Source organism: Vulpes lagopus, chromosome 10, assembly GCF_018345385.1.
Source record: "Vulpes lagopus strain Blue_001 chromosome 10, ASM1834538v1, whole genome shotgun sequence".
Taxonomy (NCBI): Eukaryota; Metazoa; Chordata; class Mammalia; order Carnivora; family Canidae; genus Vulpes; species Vulpes lagopus.
In genome coordinates, this window is record NC_054833.1 from 34200888 (window position 1) to 34215942 (window position 15055).

The following is a 15055-nucleotide window of genomic DNA, read 5'->3' on the forward strand; positions in this document are numbered from 1 at the left end:
GCCCCCTAATGGCCATTTTAACTGGATTATCTCTGTCAAGTCCTTATCTTCAAACAAAGTCGCATTCTGTGGTATAGATTAGTGGGGCAGGGGCCAGGGGAGGGACGTAGTCGGACCCGGAACACGGCCTCAGCCAGAAGCACCGACCTGTGTTCCCTGTTGTCTTGAGTCACAGCATCAGCAGCCCGGGGATCCCAGGCCGTACCCCGAGAGCTAAGCTGGAAATCAGACCTGGATTCTAGCCCGAGCGCTGTGGTCAGCTAGCCTGAGTGCTTTGGCCTTGAACTGTCCTCTTCCTTTTCTTACTTTTCTGAGCCTCTGATTCCAAAATGGCGGAAATAGGCCATTCTTCCTCGCCTACTTCACGGAGCCGCTGTGAGCCTCCAACAAAGGTGGTGAATGTGACAGCAGCGTGAAAAACCGAGAGCCCCGCAAATATGAAGTAATAGCACTGTATCATTGTTATTACTACTAAGAATAAAGAAATCCTAGGACTAGAACAAGTCCCATCTTCACCCTGTGAAACTGAAGGAAAACGGTTTCATTTATAAAGTCATCCCTTTTTATTCCTCCCAGAGGAAATCTCACGTTTCCCAGACTTCTCTTCCAATGAATTACAGCCCTCGTTCACTCGGCAACCGCCCTCACCAAACATGGTCCTCCGTGGGATGTCTCAGCTCACCTGATTTGATTCTCCCCTGACGGGGAGGTGGGGTCACGACCCAGGAGGCTGTGGTTGGCACCTTGCATTGAATCAGAAGACTGTTCCTGAGCTCCTGCCAGGTGCCGGGCACTGGGCTCAGTCCCAGAGGCTCAGGGCTCAAAATGGCACCATCTTAACCTTTCTGTTGCTCACAGTCTAGAGGCCAGGAGTTCCCAGGGTGCATACCCTTCGCCCCAAGAAACATGCCCTTGCCCCATAACTGTTTCCTTGCACGGTTGTATTTCTTAAGCCATCGCTGTCCTCATCTGCAGGTGACCCTGGACTTCTTTGCTGAGAACTTTCCTGTCAAGCTAGGATGACTCGACTCATGTTAATCAATTTCTTTCCTTTTTTTTTTTTATGATTTTATTTATTTATTTATTTTGACATAGAGCACAAGCAAAGGGAGCAGCAGGTAGAGGGAGAGGGAGAAGCAGGCTCCCCCACAGAGCAGAGAACCAGAGATGGGGCTCGATTCCAGGACCCTGAGATCATGGCCTGAGCTGAAGGCAGATGCTTAACGGGCTGAGCCACCCAGGGGGCTCCATCACGTTAATCACTTTCCAATGACACCTTTGGTGCATCTCAGGGTTCTGCTACTGATAAGTGCTCAGCCAAAGGCTGCACCCCCAAGGTCTATGTGGAGAAGACCCTGATATCTTACTGTTAAAATGGGCATCTGTGATGTGACTCCACCGTCCGACCCAGTGCCCTGTGACAAGGACGGGGACGGTCTGGGGGCTGGCCTAGCTCTCAAAGTGAAGGATTCCTATTCTTTGGGTCATATTCTATCATCTTCCCCCTAAGAGCCTGGTTAGTCTAGAGTTGCCCCGAGACCAAGTGCTTACTTCTTGCTTCCCCCGGCCCTCCCCCTGCTCAGCGCCTCTGACAACCTTCCCACCTGGGCTTCCACATTCTCCCCACCTCCCCCACTTCATCCCTGCCGGCCTGCTTCCTCATGCGGACCCAGTGACCGCATTTAGCTCTGCAAATCTCTCCGAATAACGTCCCCAATTTTCATATGTGGATAACTATCTAATTCTCACTTCACTGATTCTCCAACCTGCTCATTCTTGCAAAGATCCCAGTGGCTTCTCCCCACTTCTCGGTGAGGACTCAGCCAGAGAGCACTCTCACTCAATACATTTCTGCAGTGTGCTTATTAGCGCCTTGTAATATAGCTGCCTCAATAATTAAGACTAACCCACACGTGTCAAATTAAATGAGCCAAATACATTGAGAAATTGCCTCGTCCTCCATTCCTTTTATTAATCAGGTTTTTAAAAAGTTCTTTTCCTACTCATTTGCAAAAATCAAACATGGTCAGTGAGACTCTTACTTATAATGATGATGCATTTGGCCTCTTTCCTCAGGGCAGTCACCTCGGGGGCAACGCATTATGTGACATAGGATGGGTTGAGTTGGGGTGGCAGAGACGCAGATGAGCTGCTGGCAACAGGTTGACTCTCTAAACCCGTAGGAGGATCATGCCCCATCCGCCTCCCTGAGGGCTTAGGGGAGGGTCCAACAAAACCAACAGAAGCATCTGGCCCGAATCCATCCAACATCTTCTCCCCCCCCCCCCCCCCCCACTCCTCTGTGCTTCTCTGGGCTCTGTGCAGGAACCCTGGCTCCTCTTCTCAGGAGTCGCTGCCCACGTGCTGGGCATAAGGAGTCAAAAGAAAATAAAATAAGACCTGTCAGCAGTTGTATGGTTCTGGCGATGCACAATGCTCGTGCAATTATAACGGACTAGTTGGCTCTGCCGGGTGTCAGCGTGTGGAGGCTTCTGGACAGTCTCAGAGTCTCAGGCAAGAGGCTATTGTTCCGGGGAGCTCTGGGCCTCCTCACCACCTGCGCCTCCGCCGGGCCCCTCCAGCAGGCTGCATTCCTGCCTCTTGAAGGTGGTTGTTAGAAAGAATCCACAAATACAGTAAGTAAACATCAAAGGGGCTTTGATCCGCCGGGCCCTCGACAGAGCAGGAGCCCTTGAAGAAGGGGCCAAGGCCTTGGATGAGGGAACTTAACATCATCAATTTGGGCGCCGGAGATGTAAAGCTGTTTGAAGTGAGGTTGGCTTGGCCGCGCCTTCAGACGAGCGCACAGAGAGGACGGGAGAGAAGTGAGCGCCTTTGGAAAAGGCACGCTCAGATCTGCTTCTCTGCTCTTTACTGATAGTTAATAAACCCCTTTAAAGAATCGGGAGATCAAAGCTTAGCAACCTCCCAGGGCCGTGGCATTCTGCTACCATCCGCCACGCTTTGTTTTTCTCTAGGGCAAGAGCCCCTAAGCTTGACTTATCTGCCTCTCATGGGCCCTTTTATCCTGCAATCCATGAAGGGTGGACCCGGGTGACAAGAGGTGCACGGAGACGTGGGGAGGAGAAATGAGCCCGCTGGGCGGCCTCAGCTCCGACAGCCTAGATGCTCACCGGCCAGGGCTCAGAGAAAAACACCCAGTGTCTCTGGAGGAGTTGCTGGAATGCACCACCCAGGGTGGTTCTCCCCTGAGGACCCCGTGGAGGGAGCCCCTGGGTGCCCAGATAGCCTGGCGAGCCCTGGGAGGGGATGCAGTCACATGTCCTCTTCCCGAAATCCTAACCCCTTGTCTATTCACCAAGGTGAAAGCAGCTGTTAGGTTTGTATGAGTCCTAAGCAACGAAGTAGGGGCGGGGAGTCTATAAAAATTCCCCGGAAGTCATTTAGTGTCTTTGAATTTGGGATTTCTCATCTGCATAGTATGAATAGCAGTGACCTGTCTGCAGGCCTCAGGGGCTGCCGTGGGGTCAGCAGAGGGATTTGGTATAGAATGACTTCACAACCTGTAAGGTGCTTACGACGAATGAGGATTGGAAGATACCTCACGCAGGTGAGGACACCTTGCCTTGTCGTGAGGCAGATGTAACTCCAATCCGACACCCACACACAAGGGGCACTCATTTACTAAATACCGTGCAACGAGTCTCTTGCATATGCTACCTAGAATTGTTCCGCCTTGCTTTTCCAGTCGCGTCAAAGTCTTGCAGGACCAGAATCTACACCTTGTGTCTCTTAGCCATCCCAACCCCTGCTCCACCCTTGAGTCCACACCTGAGTGCTTGAGGGTGGGGCTACATTGGGCCTGAATATGAAAGCTCACAGGAATCCCCAGACCCAGAAACTCACTGTCTCCCAAAAGGTAGACGTCTCTGCATCTACCTCTACCTCCACCCCTGTGTCTTCCCCCAAATTCACCTAATCACTTCCTCATTCCTCAGGATCACCCACTGTGTCTGGTTGCCCCGCTCCATCCTGGATGCCACGAGCCAGACTCTGCCTCTGCTTTGGCAGACCTGACCACGGTCACGGAGTGATGTGGATCTAGTCCCCAAGCCTGGGGTATATAGAGCCTCATCAACCTATAGTGTCATGGGTATGAGCATACTGCCTACGTTCAAACTTCTGGTTCGCCCCCTGCTAGCTCTTCCATCTAAGGCCCACTTAATACCTGCTTAATACCTCTGTAAATGGGGATGATATAAAATGGAGATAATACTGGTATGCACCTCATAGGGTTATTGTGGGAATCAAATGAGATGTTATCAGCTTAATATGATGCCCGGACCATAGCAAGTGCTATGTCAATGTTGAAGAAGTAGCCCTGTGTAGAAGAGCAGCAGCTTCACATCCCCTGCAAAGGGACCTTCACTGACACCTGATCCATTCCCAGCTCATCCGCCTGTGCTTCTCTTCCAGAGCTGGGCCTCCAGAAGAGAGGATGCTGTCTGGTGCTGGGCTACATGGCCAAGGACAAGTTTCGGAGAATGAATGAAGGTCAGTGAGAACCTGCCCACCCTCTTGGGGAGGCGAGGGAGGGGCAGGTGATGTGGAGGGTGGAAGCTATGCCCTGCAACTATGGTACCAAGAGAAAAACCCTGGGCCAGTGGACAGAGAAGTTTGATTTCCAGAAGCTATTTATATAGAAATGTGGGGCCTCTAGAGTAACTAATGCCTGAAACACGGTATGCCGATTCGTAAGCACGTCTCCTCACACTATCTTCCCTGCTCCCTTCGTGGCCTCTACTTCTCTTCCTCTCTCTTCCCTACCTTTGTTCCCCAACCACTCACCCAGCACAATTAAATCTGCTTCTATTATCTTTTTTTAATCCAGACCTCTTTACCTTTTTCTTCAATCCTTCACAGTTTTTGAATGCCTATTGAATAAACAGCCCCTTACAGAGCACTTGGGGAAATACTAAAGAATAAGGCAGAGTTTTTATTTTCAAAGAACTTATAGAGGGAAACCTGCCCTCTCTGCTGAGTCCACCGACCCTATCTCTCCCTCTCACTCCTGGGCCATTATACCTTCTTCTTGCTCTGGGTCTCTCCTCTGAGGCTTGACTGGGCCACAGAAGGCTACAGGAAGGTGTTGACATTGATGTGGAGGCGGAGAAGTAAAAGGAGCACTGTCACTTGTGGGCCTGCTGTAATAAAGAGCCAATCCCCTCATCCCCAACCATCTGTCTCCATGCAGCTAATAACCCTCTCCATCAGATGCCACAGACTGTTTGTCAGGATTCAAAAGTAGATAAACAATGACTGGGGATGCCATTTATTCATTAAATGAAGCCCTGGCTCCCCACCAGCCTGGCTTGCCATGAACTGGGCCCCTTGCTTCCCAAGGCCCGGAGCCCCTGTACCCTCACTTCCGTCCAGGCATGGAGAAGGCAGCTCACCTGTACCACCAATATCCCCAAAGTTCTACTAAAGTTCTGATGCCCTCTTCTCATCACTCTTCAGCTGGCTTTTCTCCCAACCCACAGTCCATGACACTAATACCCCTTGGGCTCCCCACACCTAACACCTTGCCAGCTATAGGTTTGTTGCCAGCACCGATCATGGTGACAACTTGACAAGAGTTAGATCAGCACAATGAACTACAAGGAGTATGTCCTCCTGCATTTTGCAACCCGACTGCATGAGGAGGCAGGAGCATCAAAAGGCATTGGTCATTTGTAGGGATCCCATGGCTGAGCACAGCCAGGGTTAGGGGCTTCACTGCATCCTGCCAGGCGGCCTTCCTCCCTGACTTGTCTCTGCTCAGCCTACCTCCTCCCTTCCCCAACACCACCGTTGTGAGAGCGCTAGGCAGTAACTTCTAATTTGTAGGAACTGACAGGTCCCTTTGTCCGTAGTGCTGAATAGACACATTCTCTCGCTGGGCATTGCTCATTAGAGAAGCTGAAAATGAGGTTCATGGGGATTGGGAAGGCCAGAAAGTCGGGAGCCAGCCTGGATTTGCAACCTCAAGCTCCAAGGGTCTGACCCCAGTAGAAGGATACTGCCTCTGGATCCTGGTGCCTGGAAAGAATCATATCACAAGGCTGATGAACATGATTTGACACCACCACCACCCCCACCAACCTTTCACAGATGGCTAAGGGAGGGGTATCCTAGTCAGCTCAGGCTGCCGTAACAAAATACCTCAGACTGGATGGCTTACACAACAGGAATTTATTTCCTCACAGTTCTAGAGACTGGAAGTCCAAGGTCAGGGCACCAGCATGGTGATGTCCTGGTGAGAACTCTCTTTCTGCCTTGCAGATGGCCACCTTCTCACCGTGTCCTCACCTGGAGGAGAAAGAAAATAAGCAAGCTCTCTAGTGTCTCTTCGTATAAGGATGATCCTCCTATCAGATCAGGGCTCCACCCTTTTATGACCTCCTTTAACCTTAATTCCTTTTGTAAAGGCCTTATCTCAAAATATAGTCACATTGGGTGTTAGGGGGTTTAATATAGAAATGGGGTCTGAATGCATTTGCCATAACAGAAAGTTGTGATGGTGATATTCTGAACCAGGGATTAAGAACACAGGAGGAAAAAGAGGAGAGGAGATATTGTTTAACTAAAGAGGGAAGGAAGGGGAGTCAGGGGAAACTACAGGAGGACTTGGAACCAAGACCAGGGTCTGGCTACTTCTAAAGATTTTATTTATTAATTCATGAGAGACACAGAGAGAGAGGCAAAGACACAGGCAGAGGGCAAAGCAGGCTCCATGCAGGGAGCCCAATGTGGGACTCGATTCCGAGACCCCAGGATCACACCTGGGCCGAAAGCAGATGCTCAACCACTGAGCCCCCCAGGCGTCCCAAGCTAAAACAGCATTCTAAAGAGGTTTTCCTTCCTAAAATGGAAAGATACCAAAACAATGCCTGTTCTCTCTGAGCCCCTTCTCCAAACACATACAACCCACACAAATGTGTTATTCCTTCCAACTGATTATGGTCGACGTGGTTAAGAATGAGTGATCCCAGGTGCCTTACCCCTTCTAGAATCCTCCCCCCTAGTGTAGACTAACTGGGAATAGAGCAAGGTATTCAGAAAGAAGTAGGGAACGGAGGCATTGGCAATAAGCCATCGGGTAACAGAGCAGCGAACTCCCCACCCTGCCCTCCCCCTTTTGCATGTGGCTCTCACCCCTCCCAACCACCCCAATGCAGAGACTCCGGCGCATACACACAACGACATACACAGGAGCTGCTGCTGGGTAAACGAGGAGACGCAGGGGCAGCAAGCAAGCTAACCCACCACATAGGATGAGTTACGAAGCTCAACTAGCAAACAGGAGACCAGAGAGGAGGAGAGCAAGACAGAGGGGCCAAAGGAGAGATGCATGTGGTGGGTTGGCTTTAGCTCTAGAAGGTGGAAAGCACAGGAAGCAAAGGGAAAGGACCCCCAGGGAGGGCTCCCCGGCTCCCACTCCAGCCAGTCGTGCAGCCCCAAATGCCACATTATACATGTGCTGCTCTCTCTCAAACGCACAAGCCCAAACTCCGGCGCGTCTGAATCTGAGAAAAGGCATCAGCACAGGGAGCTGTTTTATGGTTTATAATTATCTTGTACCCATATTCAAAATAATTATAACTTCCACATATTAATAATTGAACTGGAGTAGCAGCCATGGCATAGATCAAGAAACCGAAGTCTCTGTCCACGCTGCGCTATACACCTAGGCATACATCGAACAATTGATAAAATGGAAAAAAATAATTTTCTCCCAGATGCTGGAATTAGTGAGATATTGGAACAATTAGCTGCTTCTTCCATTAAAGATAAGGCAGTGATCATTATGTCTCCAATTTAGAATAAATATAAAAGACCTACTTGTTCCATTTTAAAGCGTATTTGTTCTGTTTAAGAGTATCTTATAGGGTGTCTGTCACCCGAGGAGAAGCGGTCCCCTATTTCATCCGCTTCCTTGTTAATTTGGGATATTTTTATTTCTTCCGTCCTCCTCCCTCCCCCTACTCCTTGTTACATTCCAACGAAATAACAGCTCAAGAAGGAGCAGGAGAAAAATAATGAATGAACAGGAGTTTTATAGATCTGGGGTTTATCATAAGCTAGAGTAATCGCAATTGGAGCTGTTAAACTTCACAAAGCAATAAAAAGAAAACACTATTCAAAAGGTCGTTTAAGGAGGCACGTGATAGTCAATGAGAGGTTTGCTCTATTCAGGAGGGCTTAATAGCTTCTCGGATAAAATCTGCAGCATTGGCAGGAATGGAGGTGGTGGGTAATGGGCGTGGGGGGTGGGGGTGGGGGGGTGTTCTCCTGTTCGGACTCCACACATCCGAGGCATCACATAGAGCCACGACCAACAATCAATGAAGGGCAGACGAGAGAGGAAGAAATAAAGACAGACCAGGCAGAAGAATACCAGGCGTGTTTGACATAATTGTCTTCATGTGATTAAGTCCACGGTGCTTTAAATAGGAACTGCTGGAAGGAGATTATTTATTTATTCATCAAAAGTTCATTGAACACCTCCCGTAAAAATAATACCAGTTTCCATAGTGAATGCCAGACAGGGTTCTAAGCGCCGGAGCTTTCAGGGTAAATAAGACAAAATCCCTACCCTCGAGGAGCCCACAGTTAGAACACCCGGGTACAGCTCCGTGCTACTGTCACCTCCGGGGAGAAATCCTGCCCGCCCGCCCTACTTCGTTAGATGCCCCCCCTCCCGCACCAGGATGCGCCAGCGTGGCACCCAGCCCATTCGTTTCGGGGCGCTTCCTCTATCTGGTGATTACAGACTAGACTGCCTGCCCCATCTGAGAGGGAGCCTCCGGACGGCAGAGATGATGCTCCCTCCTTTCCTCGCCTCTCCCTGGGCCTTCGCCTGGTGTCTCATACGTAAGGAGTAGTCAATCAATTTTAATTGAAGTAATTAATTAGTGCCCTGAGTGACAACAGCAGAATGCACGAAGTCATCCACAGGTGCAAGGTGGGTCTTGAGAAAGAACCATCAGGCAGCACACACGGATGAGGAGCATCCCACAAACAAGTGTCCCCATCGCCAGCAATATTGCTCCGTCTTAACCTCAGCGTCTCCTCTCCTGGAGGCCAGGGCCCAGGCCGGTCAGCAGGTGGGGGCGCCCCACAGGTGGGTCTCCCTCCTTCCACAGCAGCGCTCCCCCCTCACCCCATCTCCCGCTGGGCCACGTTCCCCGAGCATCTCCAGACAGACCTGTCCCACTAGATATACAAGGGGAACTGTTCCCCCTGTTTCCTCATCCCCCTCCCACCCTCACCCCCGCCACACACACACACACACACACACACACACACACACCCCTCTATTCCCTTCCCTCTTCCTGACTCTCCTCAATTACCCAGTTTTCCTGGAGATCCGAGAACCACTCACCTTCTCCATGCACATCGCCTGCTGATACTCTCTACAGGTGGAATGGAAAGCTCTCACGTGGTGTCTGGGGAGGGGCTCCCCCAGCCTTGAAAAGCTCCGGGTTCCTCTAGGTTAGAACTTAAACAACCCTCGAAGTTATAGCACACACACACACCCCAACTCAGGGAGGCCCGGGGTCCATGAATGACTTGCCCAGGGTCAGTAGGAAGGTGCTGGAAGGAAGGTGCAGGACCACCTGCTAGGTCTCCTGAGCACCCAGTCCGCTGCTCCGTGAAATCCGAAAGAGGAGGCTCAGACCAGGAACCGAAGGGAAGCCTGTAACACTTCAGCTTGGTTCGCTTGGCAGGGCTAATACAGAAGTGGAAGGGGCTGGGGGATGAGGGGACAGAAACGCAGGAGTCTCCCGGTGCCTGGGAGAAAATCCGGAAAGGCCTGGAGTCAGACACATGGGCCAGGAAAGATCATTTCTGAGCAACCAGAAAATTCTCTCAGCCCCTAGGACTTGAGAAGGGGAAATGAGGAAGAGGGTGTTGAAGGGAGCCAAAGGAGGTCCTGCAGCCCCGCCTCCCTTCCTGCCAGCTCCCTGCTGCCAGGGCGCACCTGCAGGAAGGCTCCCCCCACCCCCCAGGGCTCACTCTCAGGCCACACATCTGGAGGGTGGCAGCTTTCCCAGACCCTCTGCATCGCAGCTCAGAGAAGGGAAGGCAAAAATGCCTCCAGCACTGTGGTTTTCAAGTCTTCCCGGGAAGAAACAAAATGCAAGTGATTAGTCGAGGCAGCTTCTGTTCACTGGACGCCTCCGGGCCTCCTGGGGCGGGGCTTGGGTGCCCAGAAAGGGGAAAGTGGGATCCACGCCGGCAGGCCCCATACAGTGTCCTGCACCGCCCACCTAGTCCAGACTCTGTGCAAACACACCTCCGCCAGGATGCGGGACCCAGGCACCCGCGGTGGCTCTGACCTCCTGGTGATGGCATGGAGCCTGGCCCTTCTTTCTGCTCCCCTGCTCCCCAATCCACAGAAATGAGCTCCAGCGCTCCCTGTTTCTTGCCTCTCCCCTAAAAGAGTCGATAAGGAAAAAAGGTTCTGGGACACCTGGGTGGCTCAGTGGTTGACTGAGCGTCTGCCTTAGGCTCAGGGTGTGATCGGGCTCCCTGCAAGGAGCCTGCTCCTCCCTCTGCCTGTGTCTCTGCCTCTCTCTGTGTGTCTCTCATGGATAAATAGACAAAAGCTTTAAGAAAGAAGAAAGAAGAAAGGAAAGAAAGAAAGAAAGAAAGAAAGAAAGAAAGAAAGAAAGAAAGAAAGAAAGAAAGAAAGAAAGAAGAAAGAGAGAGAGAGAAAGAAAGAAGGAAGGAAGGAAAGAAAGAAAGAAAGAAAGAAAGAAAGAAAGAAAGAGAAAGAGAGAGAGAAAGAAAGAAAGAAAGAAAGAAAGAAAGAAAGAAGAAAGAAAGAAAGAAAGAAAGAAAGAAAGAAAGAAAGAAAGAAAGAAGGAAGAAAGAAAGAGAAGAAAGAGAGGTGCCCCATTGGTGTAGCAGGAGCACCTAAAAGTAAGGAACCAGCTGTATGACCTTGGGCCAGTCAGTGAACACCAGATGTCAACCTTCTCATGTATGACCTTGAATAATATTGGATAGGATCATCTGTGATGACTCAAAAATCTATCTTGGCTCAGGATGCCTGGGTGGTGCAGTTGGTCAGACGTCTGGCTCTTGATTTCGGCTCAGGTCATGATCTCAGGGTCCTGGGTCGAGCCCTTGTTGGGCTCTATGCTCAGTGGGGAGCCTGCTTGAAGATTTCTCTTCCTCTCCCTGTGTCTCCACCCTCCCCCTCCACCCGGGCTCATGCACATGTGTGCTCTCTAAAATAAATGGATGGGTAAATCTTTAAGAAAAAAAAAAATCTATCTTGGCTTTCAACACCCTGCCCACACCCTATTCTCACCACTCATCCCATAATTTTAAATGCTTTGGTCACCAAAGGAACCAGTACCAGGAAATTGACTGACTGGCTTTTGCTCAGCAGCCTCAGAAGGCAGATCTGTGTTCCTTTTCCTCGTCTGTCCCCTGGGAGTGAATTCAGGCCCATGCCAGCTGTCCCCTGGGTGGCCGTGAGGGGGTGGAGCAGGCCTACGGGACATGCTGCACTTTTTTCAGAGCAGAGGGGCAGCCGACCCTGGCCTGGGGACCTGATGCAGCAGAGAATGGGCCTGATGACCCGTGAGCCCCTGCCCCCTGACTGCTGCAGCCGTGCAGGCCGGCTTACGCTAAGGGCTTATGATTTCCAGAGACCATTCTTTCACTGCCTGCAAGAGCCCCCAGGATGTCAGCTAATACCGTCATTTTGTTAGTTGGGGCTTTTGGGTGCATTTTTTTTCTTATTTCATTTTTCTTACTGATGTGTTTTCTTCCACTGGGGCTACAAAGCTAGTTATTTGTATAACGTCCCTGTTTATTATTTATGGCAAGACGCAGATTTCCAGGGCACTTTATGATTGTTATTTAATTCACTTGGCGTCTTGGAACAAGGGACCCGCCATTTCCATTCTCCTTCCTCGATCTGATAGAGAATTCCGGAGTCTTTCCCGGGCCCATTCCTCCAGCCAGCATTCCTACTGGGGAACCTGCTTATCTCAGGCAAGCTGGGGGCCCCGAGACCACAGACCCTGCCAAGCTCCTTTTTAAACCTCCTTTCTTCTCATACCCATATGCAGTCCTCAGCAAGAACTAGAAATGTCACCTCCCAAATATCTCTTGAATCCATCCACCTCGTCCACCTCACGGCCACTGCCCTGTCCCCGCCACCGCTCTTGCTCACTGGATTATAGAAGTGCCTTCCTAACTGGTTCCTTGTGCCCATCACGCCCCTGCCTCCTTACCCAATTCTTTTTCCACACTTTAGCCAGAGCAGTATTTCAAAATGCAAATCTGATAATGTCACAGTCTTCTTGAGAATATTTCAATGGCTTTAGGTTGCTTTTAGGAAAAATACCCAAATCCCTGGCATTTTTTATGAGGCTTTACATGATCGATTGGTTCCTGCCTACCTCTTTGGCCTCATCTTGCCCCCTTAACACTATGACCCAGACACATCAGCCTTCTTTTGCTCCTCAAACAGGAATGTTCCCATCTGCCACAGGGATGGCAGATGTCTATACTGGTCTTGTCTATACTGGTCCCTCTTAGCTCCATCTATACATATAATTTTCTTATTACCATTTTTTAACTACTTGGCTTCCCTACCAATCTGTAAGCTCTGTTGGGTCTCCAGTATATCCCAGCACCCTAGTGTAATGTTTGCGCAGAGTAGACCCTGAAAGAAGAGCAAGGAAAGTGACCTTGTCTGCCTCTGGTCTATGGCTCCCAAGACGCTGGGACTGGGTGATCTGAGAACCATGGACTCCTAGAGCCAAGACTCGAACCTGGACTTCTGATCCAAGTGCAGGTATCTTTCCTCTTCACCATGCTAAGTCCTTGAAGTCTGGGACAGACAGGGTTGAGTGGATCAGCCAGGAAAGTCTGCCCTCTAAAAATGTGTTGAGTCTATGTTTTGAAACAGAGAAAAGCACATAGAAAAGGAAGGGGAGTAGGTTCTTTGATATGGACGTGCCACATAAGGAGTAAAGCCATCACCCTTTGTGAGCCCAGCGGTTGTGCCGGGCACAGGAGCCTCAGGGAGGCTGGACACAGCTCTGTCCTCAGGAACTTTGCCCTCTCCTTGGAAGAGACTGGATATATTTCATACCAGGTTGATTTTGTGGTTGTTTTGGTTTTGTTTTTCCTTTTAGCACTGTGGTTAGCTGCTTAATGGTCAAGCACTGTTGCTGGGGCGTCAGAGAAACCTAGATTCAAATCCTAGGCATAGTCAGTGCGGGTTTAGAACCACAGCATCAAAGGTTCTCAAGGCCAAAAGGGACCAAAAGTCATTGAGGTCACACCCTCTCCTGATGGCTCAGTCTCCCCACCGAGTACCAATGCACACAAACACTTTTGAATACCAGCCAATGGTCCAGTACCTACGCTGAGCCTCACGGTGTGCTAGGACACTTTGACCTGCAGGGACACAGTCCCTGCCCCCAGGGATATCACAGCAACCCAATACAATGTCATAATTGCTGTAACCAGCTATGCACAAGAGCTACGGGAGCAGATAAGGGGAATCCAATCAAACTGTAGACCAAGTGAGTAGTGCCCAGGAGTGTCCTCATAATTGTTTATATGAGGTCATTGCGACCTGTGCTTGCATCCCACCAAAGACAGAAGACTTGCTGCCTAGGAAGGCTGTGGGCCACTCCTCAGCCAGGCTCTCAAAAAAGGTTTTCAATATAACACCCCTTCAACCTCGCGTGTCTACAGCTTTATCTCCTAACTGCACTGATGACCACGGGACCATAGGACTTAGGTGGCAGCCACCAGCAGGATCCTGGGGTCACACCCTACGCCTACTGCGTCCTGAGGAGGCTTCCTTTCTTCTCTCTGCCTCCCTCCCCTCCAGTGAGCCTGAGCTTCACCGCTGAATGCTGAGACCCTCCCTCCTCGCCCCTCCCCAGGGTGAAAGAGTCTGAATAAATGAGCGTGCTTAATGGCCTGTGGTGCCATAAAGTTTTTAGAGCCGTGTGCTGGAATGAGCAGGTTCAGGCTGAGATGAATTATCCACGGCTTTTATCAAAGGAGAGTCAATAAAAACCTGAAGGAGCTTGCCCCATCTCCGTAGAGTGGCCATGTCACATCACTGGGTCCTGCGTTCTGGAAATAATAATCGGACGGAAGCGTTTCCCTCCACCCCCCTCCTGCCCGTTCCATCTGCTTCCTTCCCTATGCCTTCCCTTCTCAAATGTATTAGTTTCTATGGAAACTGTGTTGTTACTGGTATGGGAGGAGTTTAATGACATTCAGAAGTACCAAATCAAGTCCATTTATATAATGGTTTGAAATACACATAATGGCCTATGGAATATAGGACACGGTGACAGTTTCAGTAACTGCGTACAGAGTGTGGGATAAATAGAGCAATGTAATACTCCCCACCTCTAAGTCAAATGTGCCAGGAATAACTACTATTCTTCATACTAAAGAACAGCACTTCTCAACCATTATTCACGAAAGGATCTCAAACACTACGCCAGGCTGTTCTCCGACCACTGAGGAAGGACGCTGGCTGACCACGGGTCCTCTGTGCCCAGGACTTGGGCCAGAGTCAGCTGGAGCAGGTACAGAGGAAGGGAGTAGCCATCCCACCCTGGGCCCCGCGGGCCCTGCCCCCTGCCCCAACTGCCGGCCTGTTTCCTCCTCATCTATTCATGTGGGCCGGTCCCTGTCCAATTCAGAGATTTATCGGGCATCTACTGTGTGCCTGGTACTATGAGAGACGTGGACATGAACGACACATGGCGGATGCCCTTACCTTTGCTCGAGTGCCACCAACAGCCAACCCTCAGCAAGGTCTTGCATGTAACGGTCCATCCGGGAGGTCCAGAGAACGCCAGGAGGGTGGCAGAGACTTGACACAGGAAAGGGAGTGCATCTAGCACGGGGGGTATTATCAAGGCTGCTATCTGGAGCCCAATCCCAGTGGGAAACTCTGAGAAGTGGAGTGGAATTCACACCTCAAATTCAGACCACCAAGGAGAGGGTACGTACGGACCTGCCAGCTTCCGTCAGGAATTCGTTGTGG

General features: G+C 50.5%; 1 protein-coding gene across 2 annotated transcripts in view; it reads left to right on the top strand.

The window, feature by feature from the left end:
• KIRREL3 (kirre like nephrin family adhesion molecule 3) overlaps window positions 1–15055 on the top strand; it is a 540945-nt gene that overhangs the window by 412609 nt on the left and 113281 nt on the right. For both annotated transcript variants that reach the window (XM_041772894.1, XM_041772895.1), the window contains exon 2: window positions 4438–4515. In XM_041772894.1, the coding sequence (XP_041628828.1) occupies window positions 4438–4515 (78 nt within the window). The remainder of the gene's footprint in view (window positions 1–4437; window positions 4516–15055) is intronic.